The 24,450-nt window shown below is 37.4% G+C and overlaps 2 protein-coding genes across 5 annotated transcripts in view; both read right to left on the bottom strand.

The window, feature by feature from the left end:
* RAB43 (RAB43, member RAS oncogene family) overlaps window positions 1–24,450 on the bottom strand; it is a 258,462-nt gene that overhangs the window by 112,408 nt on the left and 121,604 nt on the right. The window lies entirely within an intron of this gene.
* The window catches only part of RAF1 (Raf-1 proto-oncogene, serine/threonine kinase), a 38,970-nt gene that overhangs the window by 2,646 nt on the left and 11,874 nt on the right, over window positions 1–24,450 (bottom strand). Inside the window, exons 3-17 of one of the 3 annotated variants that reach the window (XM_065749441.1) lie at window positions 20,319–20,534; window positions 19,362–19,474; window positions 18,269–18,371; window positions 17,023–17,180; window positions 15,966–16,064; window positions 14,393–14,546; window positions 12,882–12,941; window positions 11,038–11,065; window positions 10,823–10,950; window positions 9,526–9,643; window positions 4,420–4,504; window positions 3,273–3,449; window positions 2,754–2,800; window positions 1,413–1,531; window positions 374–505 (exon numbers count right to left, since the gene is read on the bottom strand). In XM_065749441.1, coding sequence (XP_065605513.1) covers window positions 374–505; window positions 1,413–1,531; window positions 2,754–2,800; window positions 3,273–3,449; window positions 4,420–4,504; window positions 9,526–9,643; window positions 10,823–10,950; window positions 11,038–11,065; window positions 12,882–12,941; window positions 14,393–14,546; window positions 15,966–16,064; window positions 17,023–17,180; window positions 18,269–18,371; window positions 19,362–19,474; window positions 20,319–20,525 — 1,728 coding nt within the window. In that variant the 5' untranslated portion in view covers window positions 20,526–20,534. The remainder of the gene's footprint in view (window positions 1–373; window positions 506–1,412; window positions 1,532–2,753; window positions 2,801–3,272; window positions 3,450–4,419; window positions 4,505–9,525; window positions 9,644–10,822; window positions 10,951–11,037; window positions 11,066–12,881; window positions 12,942–14,392; window positions 14,547–15,965; window positions 16,065–17,022; window positions 17,181–18,268; window positions 18,372–19,361; window positions 19,475–20,318; window positions 20,535–24,450) is intronic. The other 2 variants (XM_065749438.1, XM_065749439.1) reach the window with 2 other exon arrangements.

Below are 24,450 nucleotides of genomic sequence, written 5' to 3'. Positions count from 1 at the left end.
CAATTTTAAGTTTGTGCTCTACAGAAGAAAGCTTTCAATAATGAATTAACTCTGCACTAGCATTTAAAACTGAAAGGTCTGGTAATAAATAGCCTTTTTTTTTTCACGGAATCTAACCCTGCTGATCTATGAATAGATATTTAATATCAAGAGGAATTTTTTCCTGCATACAAATTTATAAAACAAGACTTGACTGACATAGCGAAGCACATCAGCAGGAGGTGTGTTCCTTGAGTTACTGTCACCATCAACACTTAATGATACTGTAAACAACGTTCCAGTTCTTGTTTTGCATCCGTCCTACATTTCTTGAGGAAAATCCAGCACCCTATACCCAAGAAGCAACACGCAGTATTACACGGTCGTTCCTTACCTGGTCGCGGTTGTTTATGTGGGAGTACGGTAGCTCTCCCGTCATCAGCTCGTACAGTACTATCCCATAGGAGTACACATCTGACTGAAAACTGAACGGATTACTGTCTTGCATCCGTATCACTTCTGGTGCCTTTAGGAGAAAAGCAACAAGTAAAACACAGTATTAACAAGCTAAGGAACAGAAGACAAGTGATGGGAAAATGGAAAGCTAAGGAGTCAACCAATAATTAGTGAATAAAGGATGGAAACCTCAGGACCTCCTCTAAGGCTCTGGAGTTCTGTCAGTGCGAAAGTGCACATATAATATATATGTAGATACACGTATATGTATGGAAACTGCTGAATCACGGCCTGAACCCACTGAATGACCACCTGAGGTGAGCACTGAGTCAGCCATGGGAACACAGGTGAAGGCAATGCACTGGTGTGACAGGAAGGGGTGGAGTCTGGCTCCACCTCTCCCAGACCCCATTTAAGGGCTGACCACCACTGGGGAAGGATCTCTTGTTGGATCCTTCCCTTGTGGTGTTTCATCAGTGAACCTCAATCTTTGGAGACAGGTAAGCACTTCCTGTATTATTGGGTGTCTCTTTACCATCCAGATAATCCATCTGAAAATATACTATCTATATACCACAAAGCTTGTTAAGCAGATTGAGGGCAGTTGCTTATTTTCCATTTGAGAAGAGCCCTTCTAGGGAAAGGTGGGATGACTGCAGGAAAAAGGCTCTCCCCTTGAAGCAGTTCCTTGCAGTTCTACTGACAGTCCTTGTCAGCCTTTGCCATGCATGTTTACAACTCCAAAAACTCAGGAGAAAACACAGCTGAACAGTGTCTACTTTTGGGCAGTTACACACTCCAGCACTTCACTTCTTCACCTTGAACTCGTCCTACAATTGGGATAAACATCTGCACAGTGCTAACAGTGCAGGTTGTCACTGCGATGTAAAGCTCTGTCAAAAATACTATAATCAACCAACAAAACGAAGTTTTCTTTCGCTGTTAATACTTAAACAGCAATAAAGTACTTTGCTCACCATCCACAAAATGGAACCAGTGGGTTGTTCCACCTGTTGTGATCCACTCCACCTGGATTTTACAGTTGCTAGACCAAAATCTCCTATTTTCACTGTGAGGCCTTCATGAAGAAATATATCTAAACAGTTGTTAAAGAAATTCTGTAGAAAGCTTGAACGATGCTGAAGTTTCTGACACGATTACAAAGTGTCTGGTTAGGGTTATCAGAAATCCACATCAACTATCCAAGAACACTTCTGGGTTTGTTGCTGTTGTTTGGTTTTTTTTTTGCTTTGTCTGTCTTAACTGCTACAAGTTACTTCTTAGAGAAGTAGTAATTTTATGGCATCCATATGTATAGAGTTAACAAAATGCAGGTTTGTAATTCATGTACTTAATAGGTTTGTCTATAAGGGTTGAAAGGCTGGGAAGCACTTTCTTTGTTAGGGTTGTTTTAAGAAGAAACCATTTTAGGATTTCATTCAAGAACAGTTTTAATTCAAAAGATCACTCGAATGGAAGCACAGCTGACTGACTGACAGTTCTCATTTCCTAGTCAGGAAAAAGAAGAAAGGTTACCATTATCAGGAATCACAAACCCCTAACCTCCTATGCACTAAATTCATATATATACTAAAGTGATTATTCTTTCTAGCCTAACTGAAAGGGGAAATCCTGTTAAATATGTAAATTACATTTAAATTAATTTAAAATACTTAAAAATATGCCAAATGCAGTAATTTATACCTTTGCAAAACATTCTGTTCACAGTTTATGAAAAGAAATTACAATTTGTTTTGCTAGCTTAGTGCTCTTTTGGCAATTTCAGAAGCAGGCATTTTCCAAGGTAGAAGACATCAGTTCAAAACATTCCCATGTATTAATAAATGTACATTTTTACAAGAAATATTTACTAATTTGAGTATAAATTAAGATTTCTGGCTTCATTTATGCAAATCATCTGAAGTTGTTTTTAATTTATTAAAAATATATGGAATACAGTATGGGACCCACATGTGCACGCATCCCTCATCAAATAGAAAGCTTATCTCCAATACACTTATCTAGATAATAGAGACATAATATCCGTAACACCACCACAGAAATACTATTTAATCAAAATAAGTCACACTTGGAGAATGACTGCTGCTTCTCTTTTTGTCATCTTTATAACAGCAGATACCTTCTATGAAAGGCCTTGCTAGAAGTAACTTTGTTTTCATCAAAAGAAATTACTCATTCTTGTTATATGCATTTAAAACAGCAATTTCACATACAGCCCTCACCTTCTCCAAGAAAAAGCTCCAAGTTCACCACAAATCGTTCTCACTTTCCAGTGAGATTAAGTTAGAAAAGGATACTGTTGGACTTCATGTCTCTGTGGATGATATTCTTTGCATGTAGATAGCTGTGAAAGAAGCAGCAGCAAAGTGACATTAATGGATGCTGGTCATACAAGTTTAACCTGATATCAGTTTACCATGTGATTAGTAGTCTAACATTAATGAAGACAAGATTCCGTAAGGGAAAAATACTAAAAAACAGAACGTAACAGTGCTTAATTGAAGACATTAAAAGCTTTGTTGCTTGTGTGCTTAATGTTGCAGTCTAACAGTCCTTTTAACATGGATCAGATACTGAGGTTCAGATCTATGTGACAAAGGTTTAAATAGTTTAAATAGTTTTTAAGAAGCTCTGAAATGTTTTGGGATGAATCTGCCTAATATCATTCACAGCATCTGCACTCAGACATCAACTCCTGACTCAGTACACCAGTTTGACCTAATGCTGTGTTGGAGCAGTAACACATTCTAGGGTTTGGGGAAGAAAAAGGGAGCATTCAACAGATAAAACAGATACAGACTGTTTATCCTACTCACTCCATTCCCTGCGCCGTCTGCCGAGCAATGTCAATGAGCTGGAACATTTGGAACTTGGTCTCTTGAACATGCAGGTGTTTATACAGACTGCTGCCTTCGCACCACTGTGTGACGATGGCCAGGTTATCTTTAGTCATGTAGCCCATGAAGAGTAAAATATTAACATGCCGAGTCTTCCTAATAGAAACAGCAGAGAAAGCAATTAGTGTCTTCATAAAAATGTTTTCATGTGCTCTTGTCTGAAGGAATGTATCTCAGCTTTCAAGCCAAAGCAAACAAAAAAATCGTGCAAAATGAATTCTTTACTAAATGAATGTGTTTGTTTTGAAAGTAGCAGCAATATGCCACAGTTGTTAATTTCTGATTTTTGAAATGAAATGAGCTATTTTCAGGTCTTAAATTAAAATCCTTCCTTTTAGGTCTAAGGAAGTTATCTAACACCAACATTTAAGAGGATTGTGTCATGAAAATTTGGTTTCTTTGAAATTAGTAACTAGAAGTCATACTCACAGGTGACATTAGCAGAAGTGACTGGAATAACAGAAATGACCCTGAAAGCTATGGAACAGTGACAACTGAAAATATAAGACTGAATCCCAGTAGGAAACCAAAGGCTCACTATAAACCATAAGGGAATAAAAAAATAATTCCTATATATAGGTTCAGTTCCAGGATTCAGTTTTAAAATTAGTTACTTAACTGGACATCATAAAACCAGTATCTGAAAACAATATACATGGATCAGAGAATAGATTAAAGAAAGGGAATTATGTTGCAAGCTTAAAAAGACATACAGCTCAAGTATTCTGCCCAGCAATGAAAATGACAGCAGAATTTATCTTCATTTTCTCCTATAGACCAAACATGACCTGAGGGCTTACGGATGTTAGTATTGGTTGTCTGAAAGAACTTTCAGTAGCAGTGAATTACTGCATTATTATAAATAACTGCATTATTACTGCTGTCTCACAGCACTACAACAGTATTTAGAAGTATCACTGTATGCTCCTTTTATTTTATCCCCTCTTTCTCTGGAGATCTGCTTTTTCTGCTTATTAAGTACAGAATATTGAGCAAGACAGTTTAGTCCATAGGCAAATACAGCAGCTTTGAATAACAAAATTTAGCAAAGAAACTACAAACTCACCTTAACACAGCCACTTCGTTTCTGAAAGCCTGGAACTGTTCTGGGGTTGGATCTACAACCTTTAATATTTTCACTGCTACGTCCCCTGAAAATATATTAATAGTTTAAAAAAATTACAACTTTAGTAACTTTAAATAGCATTGCTATGTAGTATACATAAAATCCCTAGTTTGTGCACAGTGCACCTCTAGTAATGTGTGAACAGACCGAGACCATAAAGTTCTGTGGGACCACCTGAATCTGAGAACACTAAGATTTGTAGTTATGAAAAACTTATCTCAGCACATTACTTCAATAACACTTTAATCTGTTGGCTTCAAACAGTATGCAAAGACTCATCACTTTCCCTTTTCTATCCAGCTCTAGCACATGTGTGTGTGTAAGCTTATCTGTATAAATACAAACACACAGACAAGCTTTATCCTACAGATGGATATAGGTTTTCACTTATAAAGATCTCAAAGTCCCTGAATCTCAGGACAGGAACTATGGGAACAAAGTCTCTCCCATAGGAAGAAAAGATCAGGTTCAAGACCACCTGAGGAACCTGAACATACACAAGTCCATGGGAATGAGGAGATGCATCCCACAGTTCTTAGGGCACTGGCAGTGAAATGCTACTCCCCAGCACATTTGAAAAAATCATGGCAGTCAGGTGAAGTCCCCAGTGGCTGATCAAAAAAGAATATCACATCTATTTTTAAAAGAGTAAGAAGAAGGACCCTGGAAACTACTAGTCAGCCTCACTTCAGAGCCTGGTATGGACACGGAACCCATCTTCCTAGAAGTTACACTGAAGCATACAGAAGACATGGAAGTGACCAGAGACAGCCAACGGGACTTCAGCAAGGTAAAATAATTCCTGACTCAGTGGCCTCCTACAACAAAGCGACTGCATCAGCGTACAAGGGATGAGAAACTAATGCCCTCTACCTGGGCTTCTCTAATGCCAACATTTTGCCTCTAAACTGGAGAGACATGGATTTGACTGATGGATAAGGAACTGGCTGGACAGCTGTAGCCAAGGTGTTAAGTCAACAGCTTGGTGTTCAAATGAAAACTGGTAACAAGCAGTGTTCCTCTAAGGTCTGTACTGAGACTAATATCTTCATTAATGACATGGCTAATAGGACTGAGCATTGTGGATAACACCAAGCTGAGCAATGCAACTGAGAGGCTAGTGGGAAGAGAACTCACCCAGTGTGACCCTGACAGGCTTGAGAAGTAGGCCTGTGTGAACCTCAGAGTGTAATAAGATCCTACATCTGGGCTGGGGCAATCTCAAACTGTAGGATGAACTGAGTGATAGCAGTCCTGCAGAGAAGGACTTGCAATGTCAATGAATAAAAAAAATGGGATATGGCCAGCACTGTTGCAGCCCTGAAAGTTGACCATATCCAGGGTTGCATAGAAGGAATGAAGGCCTGCAAGTTGAGCAAGATGATTCTGCCCCTCTGCTCAGCAGGAAACAGCCACATCCAGAGGAGGCTACCAAAATGACTGGAGGGCTTCAGTACCGCTGCTGTGAAGAATGGCTAAAAGAGTTGGGGGTTGTTTAGCCTAGAGAAGGCTCCAGGGAGACCTCATGGCAGCTTTTCAACAGAAAGAACAAGAAAGACTTTTTACCAGGCTCTGTAGAAACAGGAAAAGAGGCAGTGGTTTTAAACTGAAAGAGGGTACATTTATCTTGACTATTCTGAAGAAATAATTTTTATGTTGAGGGGGGTAAGGCACTGGAACAGGCTGTGCACCATTGTTACAGATTCCCCATCACTGAAAGCGCTCAAAGTCAGGTTGGACAAGGTTTTGAGCAATCTGATCTAGTGAAAGCTATCCCTGCCCATAGCACTGACACAGGACTGGATGACTTTTATTTCCAATATAAACCACTCTACAATTCATCTCTAAGTTTCCTAGATTTAAATGTTGCTAAGTTTCAGGAACAGAATGAGTAAATGTACTATCCACAGAAAAATCATGAAAAATACAACTGATTTTAGTATTTCAATAAAAAATTTCAGGACTAAGGAAAGTGAAATATCTTCTGTGCTCTTCAAGCTGATGTGCTATAACATTTCCTTAAAAGCTTCGTTTGGATTGATATCACTGTAATTGCTTGGTTTGTATCTGTTGGAGGGTAATACAGAGAGGAATGACCATTTGATGATTCAATGCTATCTGTTTAGGAACGACTTTCATAGAATGAAGTTCTAAAAAGCTTTACAGTGAACTCCTAGAAAATAGCAGAATTGAACAGATATGAAAGGTACAATAGTAGAGTGAAGCTGACTGTTCTGAAAGTAAAACCACAGCAGCAAGACCCACCAATTATTCCTCAGTGAAAGAAGCAAACACCAAATTCATATTAACTATGGATGGACAGAATATTTTCAACAAGCAGATAAACCTGGCTTGACGTCACCACAGGAAAGTAAAAGGAGCTTAGGTAAACTGAACCTTAGTCCACACGTGAGAGAAATCTGAGAGAATTTCTCCTCCCAAGTAGGCTTATCCCGTAACGTAAAACGCTGCTGGCACTCAGCATTACAGAACCAGCACTTACGTTAAGATAAAAATCCCTAGGACAGATTTATCTGCCATTACAATCACTTCATCTTCTTAATATCATCTATTTTCAAAAAAAAAAAAAAGACCTGAAAAACATAGAATGTTACAGTCAACTACGTTCATTAGGAACACTAACAGCTCAATTAAAAACAGTGTTGCAAAGTATGGAAAGGATATGTAATCTGGTTCCTAAAAGTCACAGAAAGCACTCTGACAGAAACTGCAGCATCTTCCGCTGTAGTTACCAGTTGTTTAGTTTGCTGTATAATTTGAAGTCACAAAGATGCACAAACACTGAACACATTATTATACATTTATATCTTCCTTTAACTTCAGTAAATGCAACACACTTCCTGTTTCATCCTTCAGCATCTTCCCAAAGAAAACCATCTAACACTTTCAGTATGCAAAGCTCTGGTGTTTTTCATTTTTGATGTTGTTTTTTTTTTGTTTTTATAACTTAAGAGTTCTCTGCTCACACATCAGAGCAGTAGAACATAAATGGTAGGACTACCAGTTTCACGTGACAACCAAATCAGGCTTAAAAGCAGCCAGTTTCTACTGCAACTACTGTTTATGTACAACGCAAGACCAATAAAATGTCTATCCATATTAGAAGCATATTGCTAGGAGCTATTCCAAGACAAGGATGCAGCAGCCACTGATGGTACGCCAAATGTTTTCAGGCTTTTCTTCAGTATACTCTCCATTATGATCCTTGCTCCACTGATTAAGAGATGTATTTAACCTCACAGTTTCTACTGAATCACATGCCACACTTTTTGTATGCTCAATGGCATTCTCTAAACAGTTTTCCCTACAGAAAGAAATAAACAATAGCACTTGTTTTGTTTAGCAGCAATGTGAACACAGTTAAGTTTCCACCACCCCCCAACCATCAAAAACCTAGAGCTGATTACCAGGGCCAAAGGGGAAATGTGAGTGTTTATGATAGGTAGTCTTCCAACCCATTTAAACTGCCTTGGTTTTCTTTCCTCCTTTTAAATTTAGAAGCATGCTACAGGACACTACAGGATCCAAATGAGGTCTGTAACAGAAGTGGTGCAAATATTAAAATTAGTACTTAACCATCAGAACAATCTGGAAAAATATGGAAGTGCAAGATACCCGCTCAACAAGACACGCACTCCTCGTAGCAAGACCATCCTTGACACTGTAGATTTGATTTAGATTTGATTTTTGTTTTGGAAGATCAAGTCAAGGAAGTTTGCTGGAAATCTCACAGAGGTTACACACAGTTGTACACATCCTCTAGCTGTACACATCCTCTAGCAGGCCTTCCATACGTGCTCTGCAAAGGTTCACTGCAAACAGCCCTTCAGAGCTGGGTATGGTAGGAAATCTGACACCTCCATTCTAATCCAGAAATTCGATGTAAGCATGCAGCAGTCTGCCCCAGTTCAATTAATTTCTTTCAACTTCACCAAGACATTTTAATTGCTGCATTTGTACTATTACAACAACTCACTACAAAAAAAACAACCGTGCAACTTGTTAATTTGTGCACGATGAGCTCCCCGTATCTTCAGGTCTAAACAGAAAAAACTTACAAGAAATACTTTCAAATCTTTCAAGCCCACACAACAAGTGATGGCTACAAAACAAAAACAAATAACAGAAAAACCCCTCGCAGTATTTCTCCTTTAACGGAAGTCAGTACCATTAAAAAAAAGTGTCAATTACTTTGCTGCCATCAATTAAGTATATAAAATCAGATGAGGCTGTCATTATTTGGTAAGTCAGCCTCAGTTTTCCCCAGAAATCAAGAGAACTCTGTACAGTTGCTTCCAGTATGACAATGAATCCTACTTGTACTGAATTAGGTGATAGCTGCACAGTCCTTTTGTGTGCACAACTAAAGTTTTTTTGTAAATATGTAGCTCCATGCATTTCCTCTTTAAAACATCAAAGTTCTTGATACATGAAGAGTAGTTGCAAACATTGCAGTGAAACATGTATTAATAAGAAATTCACATTTATTTTTAGATTAGGGCCTGAATGGGGTTGTTTCTTTTTAAAACTGGAAACCCTGAATTTGGAACCTGATTCTGTAGTTCTGCAGTGTGCCTCTTTTCCAAGCAGCCCAGCAGCTTTTTGTGAAGAACTCTCATATCAACTATTTCTTCCATTAGAAATACTTCACCATAAAAACAATTTATACTTACTTCCTTTCCCTGCCACCTTGAGTACAAGTATGCTAATTAAACCACAGTGGTATTAAAAAAAGAAAATAATTTAACATAATGTGGTGAAAATTAAGAACATGGTATTAATGCTGCTGGATTCAGCATATGGATGGAGACAGCATTAGCAGCTGTGAGATTCAGACTGCAGCTCTGGCACTGTGCCTTAATTCTTTTTCTCAGTGCAGAGATTAGGAAATCCATATTTCTCACCTAGTTCTTTTGCTGGTAGGAAATCACACAGCACCATTAAACACTTTCACCTTTTTCTGCATTATTGTCCTTCTACTGTAGTAACATTTTGAGAAGACAGTAACAGCTGTGAAGAACTTACCATGCCATTTGCCTTTGTAAACAGTTCCAAAAGAACCTGACCCTATTCTGGTAGAAAGCATGACTTCACTTGCTTCAATTTCCCAGTAATAACTAGAATCTCTTTGTCCACGAGGCCTCTGCAACAAAATTTGACATCACTTTACATAATTTTTTAATCCAATATAATATATGTATATACACTGACATACACACCAAGAATGAAATATCTTTTCCCACAGAAATATATAAGATGCATTAAAACCTTGAGGCTTTTGCCCTGCAGTCTGAGCTATTGTTTTTATCCTGAATTTTGAGGGGAGAAAGGGGCACCTAACAACACCAGGAGATGTAAGAAAAATTCAAAAGCGATATCAAAAGAAAATATTAAATACGTATTTTTTTTCTGAATACTCTTAATAAAATAAACTATTTAATTATTTCCAAAACTACTTTCTCCCACACAAGAAAGCCAAGTATTTTAGGGTAAGACCTTAAGTGCATATGAAGATAGCATCAAATTCTGCACTAGAGATATCAACCCTGACTCGAGATCACAGGAGGAACGCGTAGTTGTGGATTCTTTAATTTAAAGATATCTTAAGTATTTCAGAAACTTACTTAAAAAAATCACAATATTCAAACTACAGAACTCTCTTACATATTTGAAAGCAATCAACAAAAAATATGAGAGCAGAATTTTCAAACATCGATGTGATTCACAACTGAGAGTCCCACTGAGGAACTGTACTTTGAAAAAAAACCTAATAACTTAAAAAAAAAAAAAAAGACACTATTTCTAGGTATTTTCACTTTTATTTCCTCTTTTAAGTTTCAAACCAACACTCCGAGGAAAAGTTTGCATTTTGTTACATTGAATTTTTCCTGAGACTCTTTAACCAACTTTGTTACCACCACGATGGCATATGTATTTTGTATGAAAACTACAGCAGAACAATCCAAAAAGCAATACAGAGGTCAAATTTAAACCTATTAAAAAGAATAAAAAGATGCAGCCCCTAAATATTTAGAAATGTAAGCCTTCAATCCAAACTTAAGGATAATTTCAGAACTATGTCTGAAATTAATTTTAAATCCAAACACTTCTTTAGCTTCTAACACTTCTAAGCATAATGCAATAATCCTATCTTTCAAGTTAGATTTATATCACCATTATGGTACGGTGCAAAGTAATCAAAGAAGAATTCCATCAGCTTTCGTTGTCTTTCAAGTATAAGTATTTATCCCAACACTCCATTATTTCCATCCCAGTTTAACATACTGAATGTATTTACATACAGTGGTTCAAAAATACTTACAATTTTGTTCTTTTCTTGTGTATTAGTTCCAGGGGCTCTCTCTCTTTGGGCTGGGACTGGGGTTTTGGGTTGAGACCAGCCAGTTGGGCTCATATTGTTAGGACTTCCAGACAGAGCAGAGGGTGAAGCTGACATGTGAAAACAGAAGAAAAAAGTTACAAACCATAAAATAAACACGAAATATGATTACAGTACTTCATTTTTGGAAGCCATACCTGATTCACTATGGTTTCGAATTGCATCCTAAAAGAGAAGACATGAATAGAGTTAATAAAGTATATGACAGTATACAAAGAAACAAGCAGAAATAGTTGTGTTGAAATAGTTCTTGACAGTTCAGAGCATGTATCATACAGTACTGATCAAGACCCTTTAAAAGGTGGCAGCTTGGTTATTTTCTAGTTACAAGAATCTTATTTGCTTAAAAAAAAAAAAAACTAAAAACAACCATGCAACTGGCAAATTCTTACAACACATTAAAAATAGTCACAGTATATCAAAAGGTATTACTACCAAAAAAAAAAAAATAGTAAGAGGGGCAGGGGAGGGAAGACACAGAACAAGAATAAACACCAGAAATACTGTCTGCATTCCCACCCCTCCGTTGTTCATGCTTGTATGACCTGAACAAAGCTCCTGTGAGGGTCCTGTATCTCCAGGGGACAATTATTTTAAAAGGTTCTGGACTGTAAGTAGGAAAACTTTCAGGTCGATAAGCTTTTGGAAATGGTATGATAGAGGTATTTCAACACATAATAGACTACATCCATCTTGTGCTCTAATACAAAACCACCTCTATTTCAAAACACTTTTCCACAGAAGCTTGATGATGGTTGAAAAGCATGTTCTTACAAAGCTCACTACTTGGTACAGTGCAACAACTCTCACCTCATGCCACAGGCACTTTACAACACAACTCTACAGCCATGCACAAGATAAACTAAGCTCTGACGAACATGACTATACAACTTTTCTCACCTGCTATGCATTATCCCAAAGTACATACAGGAAACGTAAAATATCCAGGTACTGTATAAGTACAAAGCAAGAACATGCACTACAGAAATGTTAAATATTGTATAAGTTAATAGAAGTCAATTCAAACTTTCTAACTAATTAGTAGAATAATAAATGTAAGATTTCATTGAGGACAGAACACGCCTATATTCCACCGAATGGCTTTCAAATTAGCCCAGGTTTTCCTTACTAATGACTCATTTATGGAATACATCATTGTTGCTAGTTAGCTGTGTTCTCCCAGGCTTGAATTCTAAATAGTGTACTCTTGCAGAATTCCTCTACTCTGTGCCTAAGTGAATTAAAATCTACATAAACTACCAGAGAACTCTTGCAAATTACTGCCTTTGTCCAGTCTGTGGACCATGAGTCTTTTAAAGAATCTGCTTTAATAACAAGTGATGCTTTTTTCTACACTGGCCTGAGAATGTAACTTCTTTCAAGCAAGTTGGCAAAGAACCACTAAATAATCTTTAATTCCTCTCATATTTAATTCTTAAGGAATTGTTATCTGAGTTATTAAAAAAAAAAAGCAACAAAGAAAATATCTCTGTTGAACTTCAGTTCTGGTTTAATAGTATTTTCTTTTTTGCTTATTGAGCCTATAGCAAATGAACCCCAAAACTGTTCTTCAGAGTTTTTCTTACAACACAAATGACACTACACACCACTGCTGCAGTGACACATTTGCTCTGATGTGAAGTACATGTTCTTAACCTACACTTTTGCAGTTAAATTTAACAAAACAGTTTCCAGAGGAAAACAGCCACAAAAGCTGTGTGACCAAGATCTCTAATCCAAGCCTGTTCAAGTGTGTAACACATCACAGTAGCACAGCTTCATTCATCTTCACTAAAAACGAAGCTCTTTATCAACTAGCCTCTTCCAACTGTTGTCCTCGATATTTATGTACAAACATGCTATAAAGATTTTCATTAAATCAGCTCCAGATTAAACACTTCATGTGGACAACTGTCATGGCTTACAAGTTACAGCAATCCTGTTAATCACAAGAAAACAAAAGGCACCAAGAAATACCTACTCTTCCCCTCAAACAAAATCGTCTGCACCAGGAACTGGGAGAAGCATTCAGGCTGTTATTCTAGGCCAAGAGGGTAAGAGATAACAGAAAGAGGAAGTATAAAATAAAATTAAAAATGAAATGTTAGGATAAATGCAAGAAAAAGTAACCTAAGTTGCTTGAAATATAATAATAAAGTGCAGTGAAGTGTTTAAATAACTACTCCTGTTCAAGCAAAAAATTACTGGAGTATTCAGACTGACTAACCACCTTATGAAGGTGACCTTTTTCAAACCATCCCTAAAGATACTCGCTATCTGTGTGGTTGGTTATTTTATTTAAAGCCTATTGGAAAAGCAGCTACTGCCTCTAAGACAGGGCAGCTATTTTTATTTGATCTGCTCTGGCAGGCAGAATAGAAAGCATTTCTTTCTCTACTGCTATGCATAAAGAATAAAGAAAGCAATGTCTCAAAAACAGTAAACTACCAAATTTAATAATTCATATTCTCTTTCTGTAAAGCCTCATTTTCTTTTTGTGCCATAAAAGACAGCTGTTCAAGGCCTCTGGGGGAGGCGGGGGGGGAGGGCAGGTGACCTTAGCCTGTAAGAATAGGTACTTTTTCTACCACAGTGCTTCTAACCAAAAAACTGTCACGGGATTGCAACGCACTTCATTTCATCTCACTGAAGATGCAGAGAACTTCTCTGACATGTTTAGGAGAGCCTTTACATTTCATAAAAGCCTACAAGCTACCAGCTGAGGGAATAAGCAAGCAAACTCAAAAATCAAAGGGTTTTGTTTGGCCAAGAACTTTTTAACTTTTTCCAGGAGGGGCAGAGGGGAATACAGGGTGCTCTCTGAAGTCCTGCAGTCTCTCCTGCAAATCGCTCCCTTACACAAACAAACAGGATCCTTTAGGCCTCACTTCAAAAAACTCTCACTGTTTCCAGTGTAAGGGTCCAAGCTAAGGGGGAAAATAAATAAATAAATAAATAAATAAAACTATTATTGCAATTAAGTAACAGCAGAAGTATTTTCAAATACAGCTGGCTTTACCATGAGCCATCAGTTCTATAAGGGTGCAACATGCAACATATTGCCAGTAAGCTTTGACTTGAGCACTCAGACTAAGAATTGCAATCAGACTTACACCTCTAGAATCATTTTAAATAACTATCAGTCCCGTCCCCCAAGTTTCAAAGAACATTAAAATATGCCAAATAATACATATTTGTTCAGAAAAGCTGAGATTGTTCTCTTTTCAGATCTGTTAAATGTACTTGCTAAGCATCCCTCACGACTCTAAAGACATGGAAAACTATGTAGAACTTTAGTAAAGTTGATAAAGACTGCAAGAATGAGCGATCAACTTTCTAGGCAAATGTGTCCCCTTCATCAGAGCCCGTTAAGGAAAACAGTATATGAATGACAGGAAAAGAAAAAAGAAAAAAAACACCAACCAACCAGTGACTATTAGATATCCAGTCACAAACTTAGTCTAACTGTATGATCCATCCCATCACTATTACCTCAATTATCCTGCTGTCTACTGGCATCGTAGTGCTAACCATGTGGACGTTTGGTGTGGATGTAGATCGCTGTCTTTGGGAAAGGGTGCCCTCAGAGGAAGGATTTGATGTGTTGAATGTAAAGACATGAGGTGTAGAATACCTGTGCTGGGAGCTAAGAAGAAAAGACAGAGAAACTTGTGGTTATTTTTCCCCCCCCTACAAGCAGTCAAAACAAATACTCTTCAGCATAACCTACCAAAAGCAGTAATATACACAAAATTTCAAACACAGGAAATGTTGGGGTTTACATGCTAACTAAACTATTTGGTCAGCCAAACCATTTACACTTTAACTTGGGAAATAAATTTAAAAGCTTGGCACATGGATCTAACACATTTAAATCTACTTCTGCCATTATGAAACGTGCCACAGTTCACCTCAGTCCCCATTAAATCACATTTAATATATTGATAAATTACTGGCTCTGTTGGATTAATCAATTCAGGCACTTACATTTAAACCTCTCATTTCAGGCTTATTAAATGAACAGCCTCAAAGGTACTTTTTTATTGCTAAGCCCTGAGTTTTTGAAGTTTGCAAGACTGTTCAACTTCTCACATAGAACAGCCAGCAAGGAAGTCATGAAACCCAATAGCAGTTAGTAGGAGGCCAACAGTAAAATCCAGTCCAGCAAAGAATTATAAATCACAGCTGTTAATCAAACTTTACTTATCCCAAACAACACAAACAGCTGAACCAAAACCAGACAGCCTTCACAAAAACAACCAGCTACCTAATCAGTAAGTCATTGTGCAGTAAACACTAGAAACAGAACAACATGGCAAAGAGAACTAAGAACAATTACTGATGTAGTTCCCATTTAATTAATTAAATAAATAAATAAATAGAACCATTTGCAAGTCAGCTACGTGCTCTGTGCCTCATTCCTGAACAGGTCAACATTTTTCAAAGGGATGTAGAAAAAACAAAAGATGGCCTGCCCTCTCCAGCCTCTAGAATTTCAAGGAAAAGAATACAGGCACAAATTATCATCACAAGACAGGCTGCTTTGGAAGGAAAGTGATTTATATTCTAGCATTAAATCTACAAGAATGTTCTTATTAATCAGGTCTCAGAACTCTCTCTAAAATGTGCCTATTTCCCATTTCCACTGCTCTCTCTAATCTCTTACCTATACTCATAATTTAGGACATTATTTTAGTTTACGCTTGTGATTCATGCAAAAAAAAAAAGTGAGCTATAAACCCTTCCATGTATGCTACATGATCAGATGAAATAAAATTAATTCACGCAATACCAAATCTTCTTAGGCAGGAAAACGAAGGCCTCCACAAAACTTTTTAACACCCTCACTTAAGACTAAAATTAAAAAAAATATAGATCCCACAACTGATGCCTTGATTGAAGCTGTAAGAAATGACACTAGATATTTTCTCTCATGAAGTGCTGCTGCCTTCTTGCACATTTATCTCAACCTTTTATATTCTATTTTCAAGGAGCTGGGAGTGTTTTTTTTGTTTTTAAACAAGTGTATTTCCCAAAAGAGAAATGACAGGAAATACTAGCTTACCTAACAGGTATCCGGGAGACAGACTCCCGCATCCGTCTCATTGTCAAGGGAGGTAGTGCAGGGACACCACTGTCACTGATATTTGAATTTGGGAACAATCTGAAATATCAACAAAAACAATTACAATTTCAACTGCTACACTACCTCCTGTACAATGCTCTTGAAGGAGAAAATTTAAAGGGCTGCTGCTCTGCACGAACGTCCCCAGTTCCTGTATTTGCATAACGGTTTTTCTCTGTATGGTATGGCTAAAACTACATCATCAACTCACAGAAAATGTTCATGTGTTCTTACTAAACTTAAGACTTCGGGTACAAGTCTGCAAGACTTCCGACTTTCTCAACAGAATATTTGAGACTAACATTTTATAATTTTTATTAAGCCACGGTAGCATCAAGTGACACAATCATCCTAAATTCTGATGGCTGATTAGCATAACTACACAACCAAGGTCAGTTATTTAAAAAAATACACAACCACTAATAAAGATACGTTTACAATTTTTAACTGTTTCGCACATAAGAATTTCTAACAATGATTTTCAACCATTTGTAATCAGTGTTTTCTAAGTATCACCCTTCATCAGTTTTCTCACCATTCCGTCCATTTTCAAAGGGGTTATCAAAAGCACTTGATACTCCTGAAGCATTCCTCTTTCCAACAGTTAAAAAAAACAACTCAGCCATTAACTTTTTTTCTTCCAATTGAAGCGTTATGAAAGAGGAATTAAGATGCCTCCCCATGCTGAATCAGAAGGGCACTTAGCACCTGCCTGGTCATTCAGTACATTCGTTTTTTATCTGAGAATATTGAAATTCACAGCAATAACAGAATACATGCAAACGGCCTTCTTCACCTGGGAACAGACAGTCATTGCTGGCTGTTCTATGAAATCAGTACACGTGTTCTGTAAACTGACAAACATGACTACACCTCCCAGAGATCCAAATACATCTCTACGGTAAGATTTTAAAAACAAGCAAGCATACAAACAACACCCAAGATGCTTGTCTGCCACAGAGAAGTACTACAGCTATTAGAAAGGAACAGTCCTTACAAGAGTTGCCTGATATTGCTCCAGTCGACGCACATGGTTGGAACTTTAGTGCTGCAGTGCTCGTGGAATTTATAACCGCATGTCTGACACCGAAACCCATTTAGTAGGAACTTCTGGCAGATGTCACAGAAGGCAAGCTTTAGAAATGTCTTCCGAGCCTAGAAAATGCATTTAGTGATTAATCCAAGATTCTCTTAATTAGTAAAGCTGAACATCTTTAGAGCGTGACATAAATAAAAACAACAGTAAAATATTACCAGCGCCCTCAAGATATCACTGTACTTAAAATCACATGACTCTGCTTGTGTGTATTTCTTGTTTAGCTGGAAATGTGGAAAAGCTTACAAATAATTAGGGCTCTGCTTGACCAATCATTTAAAAAGAAAACGAAAAATAATGTAAAATAATCTGTTCCATCAGATTCAAAAGCAACATCTTCTGCAGTAAGGTGAAAGAGCTAGGTGGGAATTGTTGGGTTTTTTTTGTCTACTTGGTATCATCAAAAGTGAAGTAGGATCAGATCATAAGAACCATGTCTTTTTCTTTATCCATCACATTAACTCTCTGGTTAAATTAATAGCCCTCATCATCTGTAATCTTGATTGCTTCCTCCTCTACATATATGAAGGCCTAAAAGTATTTATTAGTTATATTAATCTGCTCTATTTTGAGCAAATCTTGTATTCCTCACCCCCATCCCCCCCCTCCCCCCCCAAAAAAAAAAAAACACTGTCAAATTACCAGGCAGCTTCAGCTCTCAAAGCAACCTTAAGAGCTTCCAGAATTAACACCCCTACATATTCAGTACAACTGTCAACAGAAGTAAGGCTGCTGAGCTTACCCAGTATTTTTTTAATCAAAGTCTGAAAATGCAAGTCATTTCCCAATTCTGAACTCTTAAAAACATGATATCTTAAATGCAATAGTTACAGAAATACGTATTTATATAATCCCAAATAATAAAAATGTTGATCAGGCTGTTGATGATGTAAATGTAAACTTCAAGTCTCTGACATCTAGGAATAACAAAATATAAATAAAATTCTGACACTCCACTGTCAATTGATATTTAGCCAACTGTATTCCTGAAGAGCAGCGGGGGGGGGAAGCAACAAATAACCACTTCTGAAATTCCAGCCCCCATGTTTACAGAGCTAAAGGCCTCTCGTGGCTATAACATTCATTCACTGAATATGTAGTACAACTAATAACATTTATTTCAAAATACACAAAAGTAAAAGCTTACAAAATTGTGTGTAGTGAGTGGGACATGATCAAGAAAGTCCACCTGCAGCTCCTCACCAATCAAGGAGGCAGCATCGGTGTTCCAATCCAAACGCACTTTTTTACTGAAAGAGAAAAAGTTGGGAGGATACATTTACTCAGGAGGTAGGAAGTTACATCTAATCAGTGATCTATGTTTTGTGAGCTTTCTTGAGTAAACTGAAAACAAAGAAAAAAGCAGAGCTAACCCTCTTCTAGTGATCTGCAGTTCAATATCTTTAACTCAGAAAAATAAGAAGTGACTGAAGCCATAGCAATTCAACTCTGTTTTTTTAAACAGACCATTTAAATATATAGGTTACTTGAAAGAATAAACCTAGCAGCTAAATGGAGTTGCAACAATACTCTTATAAACAAAACAAAAAATATGAATTATGACTTAGTGAAATGAAAGCTGCATTATGTGCTTTGGCACTGAAGTTACTTGTGACCTCAGAATGGACCAGTTATACAGAGATGTGAAACCACAAATGATTGCCTTGTGACTGAGGCTTCAAGGAGCATTAAGCTCACGCCTTTCGAGGTGTGAAGTTAAATGTATTAACTCCATGAGATACCTTCACTCCCTCAGCTTGTAAAAGAATCATTTGGTATTTAATAGCAGCATCCCCGGTCCTACAAAAAATAAGGAATACCTGAAGTGAGATTTTAAATCCAAATACTGAAAATTTGTAGAGGAATGCAGAGCCTTAAAATTGAGCACAGAAGAAATCTTCATTTAACCTGGCCAAGAATCACTAGAAGTGAAGTTTATAAACTACAAATGCAGAATGAGAACTGCACCTCAGATATGAAGGCATATCACATCATTACAACTAGTGTATGAGAAAAACTTTAAGATGCAACAAGCACTTCCATGTACCCCTTATTTTCAACACATGTAATATTTAGATTTTTTTTTTTTAAGTAATACTCAGAATTTTAAGGATTTGCCCTAGGAGAGGGTAAAGAAAGCAACAAAGTGTTCACAATCTGCATTTTTTTAAGAAATTAGCAATAGAAACAAGATTTTAAAATTCTCTGACAGTTTTATATATAACATTATGGACTCTTACCCTTTTGGTTCAGTAACAAGACGAAAAACTGCACAGCATTCTGGCTGCAGACCTCTTACTTTAAGTGCCTTCATGAGACAATCATGTAAGGTCATCCCATTTCGCACATTTACCTGTGTCCAAAAGAAAAAATATATATACAGTGAGCGATTACATCATTTGTTTAAGCTTTTTTGGAAAAGAAAAAGGTATTCTGCCCTCTCCTTTTCCATAACTGACTTATTTGTTAACTTTAAAAGTCATAAGTGTCTGAACTATGTAATGTCAAACTTCTGTGCCCTCCAATTAAACTCACTGCACATTAAGCCATCCTGTCAGGTAGGCATTTTTTCTGCTAGCGTGCACTTAGGCAAATGAAGTTTTAAGGCCATTTTATTACTTTCATTTCTTAATAGTTACTAAGTTTATGTGAACCAAATTTGTACAATACAAATACACACAGGTAGGCTATAAAAACAATAGAAATCCAGGCAAATGGAAATACCAAGTTTAGAAGAAGACTTAATTTACATTTTAGAGGGCTCTGATTAAGACTTTAGTTATAATCGGTATATTCCGCTCTGGGAAATCCCAAAGAAGTGAAGCTTCTTGAGGGAAAACCCTTAATTACCATGCTTCTCTGTGGGCATACTTCAAGTGAATAAAACAGTGATAGAAATGACTATGTGTTACTACACAAAGGCATCACTGTTTACTTCAGCCAACTACTGTCTTTTAATGTTGAATATATAATCAATATATCTTGCTCATGTATATTGGAAAAATATAGCAGCAAGGTAGAAAAATACTAGGTCTCAAAATACAGCCATACAGGTTACGACATGTGTCCTCGAGAACTAGAAAATTCAAAAGCACAAGTAAGGTTTTGTGAAGCTTGGCATTTCTATAGCCAAGTAAATGTCATAGCATTAGCAATGTGAGCAGTACATTTCTTCTATAAAGCTAGCACAGACTTACCACCGTACGTTGCTTGTTGGGCAAGAAAACTCGAATAGTATTACTAGTTTTAGAAGTATCTGATATCTTGCCATCATCAGATGCTCGGCGCTGATAACCAAACTGCTGGACGATGGTGGGCGAAATGCAGTTTGGGCCATCAAAGACAGAATCTTTGAGACCAAAACCATTACTGATAGTCTTCCAAGCTCCCTGAATGTGCTCCATTGATGCAGCCTACAGAAACAACAGAATTAGAGGAATGAGATAAAATTACAGTGCCCTCCACCATGAAGAGCTGTTCAATCTTCCTGATACAGCAGACCTCACCACCTCTTTCCTGTGGTGTCTCAGGACTGCAGTGCCTTTTCCCTTGTGACATGTTCAACCTACATGTACTGAGTACAGTTCACCCACATCTGCAAAGTTAGCCTGAATCTTGAAAGCAGTGGACTTTCTGCACAGATCTACAGGTATATACAAGCAATTCCATTCTCACTGCACCTCTAGGGTGTCACAGTACTCTTTACCATTGTCTTAGTTTAGACAGCCAATGCCTGATGGTGGTTTGATGCTAGCTGCAGGCCACAAGAATACTCCTGTTTGACAGATACAGCTGCAAGCATTAGCATACCAGTACTTTAAGAAAGAAAAAGAGGCCCAACAGAAATTATAATAAAATGCAATGAAGGATAAACATCCCAAAAGGATAAATATGAATTTCAGAGTGTTACACTCAAATCACAACTCCAGAAAAAATAAACTAGATTTATAAGCACTCAACATTGCTAAAGATCTGAACCCAGATCTGACAAGCATTTAGAAACGAAACATAACCAGCAACCTTGGCTGTTGGTTCACGTGAAGCACGTACCATTGCATGCAGACTTTGCAATAGGAGCAGGAAGAAAAAAATAATCCAGCCTCTTTCTCTGCTGCCTACCTAATTCTTTAGGCATCTTTCAACTTATGTAACAAATCCACTCTATGTGATACTGCTAAAAATATTAATGGGAATATCAGATTTCTGTTTCATATTTCAGTGAAACACTATCAGACAGAAAGTAATGTCATTATTTTGGTGCCATTTTCTGGCCTACAGGTAATTTGCCTTCCCAAGAAACTGCATACAAGATCATGCCATTATCTATTTCTGTAGTGTGTTTTCAGCACCTCCATGTTTGTCATGTCCTACTGGTATTTCCTAGGAAGTTCTCACAGTCTGCAGCCTCAAAACATCTAGCAAGGAAGATGCCGGGATGTCATGAACAAGGCAACAGTAATAGATGGAAAGTCAAGAAAGGTTCCAGCAAAATGAGAGTGCTAGTGACTCTATGACTGATACAGTAACAGTGGTACTATTTCCTGAATTTATAAGATAATGGAATTAATCTAAGTTAGTAAGAAACCTCACTTCAGTAAAAAAAAAAAAAAAAAAAAACTTTTCTCCCCTATAAGTCCCTGAAGCAGCTCACCCACAGGGTCAAGCAAGCACTTGTTCTGCTAAAAGACTGCAACTGAGGATGGGCAAAGCTGTAGGAGAGTGAACAATTATCAGTCCAATCTGCTCAAGAACTGCGTAAGCAGTAAAACTAGTGAGCTGGTCTTAACCCAAACCAGACGGCCCTGGCCAGTTCTGCCCTCAGACTCCTGGTACTACTCCAGTTCAGAAGTTCTGAGCTGGAAAAAGAATCACTCAAAACTGTACCAAGGCTTTCTTTCCCATCCTAGCAAGGAAAAAGCCACTGGGGTAGAATTCCAGGTGGATAAATAAAAGGTCTTCTGCTCACCCTTTCATTTTGAAGGCCTCTACATCTGCCTCTCCACTACCCCATGAAGCTGTGTTTTCCAAAACCACATCACCTATCCCCAGTCACGTATGAAGAATGACACACCTCCACCCTCCATTCCTCACTATGGCCTTTCATACTCTGTGCTACATAGGGACCACGCCCGTCAGTTTGTGAACATTTCTTTCACTAACAACACATACAATGACCACATACACAAAACAGACACATCTTCCCTCTTGCCAGCTCACGTCATCCCTGAATCAGTGCTGTCAGCTCTGCAGGTCCAGTTGCACAAAGGTTATAGACTTTATTTGAAATATCTATAACATTTAAAATATAATTTCTAACCAAGTCCTAGTAAGATTTAGATAGTTGAAATATTTTTTTTAATCTATGGAACTTAAATGACAACAGTTTTACACTTGATGTAAGAAGGAAAAGAGAAATGGGAAGACAGAAGCTCTGAAAAAAAGGAGGGAGAATGGGAGATAGAAGTGAGGAATACAGTAGAGTTCTGCGTACACGACCAAGCACCAGCACCATGACCTAGAATTCATGTATTTTCCTAGCTGTGAAACACAAAGATTAAAAAAGTTACATGCAGTTGCAACAGCCACATTATGCATGTAAACAGCCACAAGAATAACTAATTAGATGGTAACAATAAGAAGAGGGGAGATAAACTGGTAGGTAAAGGGTATCAGCATGAAACCTAGTCAAATTTGTCCTCTGCCCTCCTCTCACCTTATACTTGCTTCAATGCTTGAAGCACTCAAGCAGTGTTTTAGGATATTAAGGTATCAGCAAATCAATCCCCTTCTAGCTCCATTACCAATAGAACACTGATAGTGATAAATCTCATATTAAAAACTCTAACAGAGGAATAATAGGAGAGTTTTTCTATCTCCCACAGACATATTACATGTTGTGACCAAGACTGCACTTTTAACCAGTACTTTTTGCAAGATGACAATTAGCTATTTGTACACGCATCAAAAGTGAACACAACAAACTGCTATGCCATGCACATACCTGGCAGTAACAAACTCCTTCAAATGACTGAAAGAGCAGTCCCAAGGCTTTACTTCCAAAACCAGACTAGGGAGAAAAATCTCACCAGTGATTAGCACTCTAAAATCTAATACACTGAAGAAGCTTTTTTCTTCCCTCATCCAGAATGACATTACAGATAAAAATAGATACACTGCTCTATCTAAACTCTACCAGTGCTCTCCACAAACAATGTCACTAGAAGAATATAATCTCACTCTAAACACAGCCTGAGCAAAAACTTGTGGTTTAATTACTGTGAAAGTCACATTTTCCTCAATCTATTTGCCTGCTGGAACAATTAAGAATAAAAATTGGTACAAAAGATTAAGAATTATTAGAAACTATAGGCAATCTACCTGCATAACGTAATCATGTTACATATATAATAAAAAGAATAAAAATAAAGATATCCTTTGATCGGGAAAGCTAAGAGAAGGAACAAACATTGACAGTTAAATGTATTTCACCAGTAAGAAGTCAAATCCTGTCCATTACCGACTACGAAGTAAATCCCCAAAATACTTTAAAGTTACTTTAACTTTTTCCATGACCACCAGAAGTGTTTAGTCTGAACTGTCGAGCACTTCGCTCTGTCTCCCTGAGGAGCACTGACTTCTAAAGGAGAAGGCTGAAAGCTCACAAGACACGAAGCACCCTCTGTACACTAAGTGAAGTGCCTTGGCCTTTTCTTTATTTCTGAAAGAGACACCAAGAGCTTTTCAAGACAGTATAAATCCAGTTCTCCCTCCTGACAAACACACACAACTTTGCCTGTTTTTTCCCCACGTGAACAATTAATGGTCATGTTCACATTTGGCAAAATATGCATACAAAGGCAAAACACCGAAGAAAACCCAGAATCCATTTCAAGACTGCCTTCTAACAAAAACTTTCATTTTAAGAGTTGCTTTTAAGAAAAAATTTATCACAGTGACTAAAGACCATCAATATATTTAACTGCGGTCTTCCTCGGCTCCCGTCACAGTGATTTCCAACTTCTGTATTTCCCTGAACCATCCATTTCGTAGTCACCAACTCCAACGTTCTGTTGCTGTTATAACTGTAAGGTATTTAAGGAGGAAAAAGTGATTTTGTTCACTGTTTGGTTTTCCAAGCACTGGGACCTCCTTCCAAGCAGCAGGGAATGCAACTGCTCAGGCTGACACATCTTCAGATTAATTAAACCCTTGCAAGATTAATACTTTCCTGTATCTAAGAAAAACTTTGAGATTAAAAATTTGGTTAGAAAACATAAACAAAGTCATACTACTCCAATATTACAGTCCTAAAATGTTTTTGGTTTTTTT

This window comes from Cyrtonyx montezumae, unplaced genomic scaffold (assembly GCF_038088225.1).
Source record: "Cyrtonyx montezumae isolate F1298 unplaced genomic scaffold, pur_monq_1.0 scaffold_6, whole genome shotgun sequence".
In the NCBI taxonomy this organism is placed as follows: Eukaryota; Metazoa; Chordata; class Aves; order Galliformes; family Odontophoridae; genus Cyrtonyx; species Cyrtonyx montezumae.
Note: the sequence above shows the minus strand (reverse complement) of the source record. Positions and strands in the feature narration are given on the sequence as shown.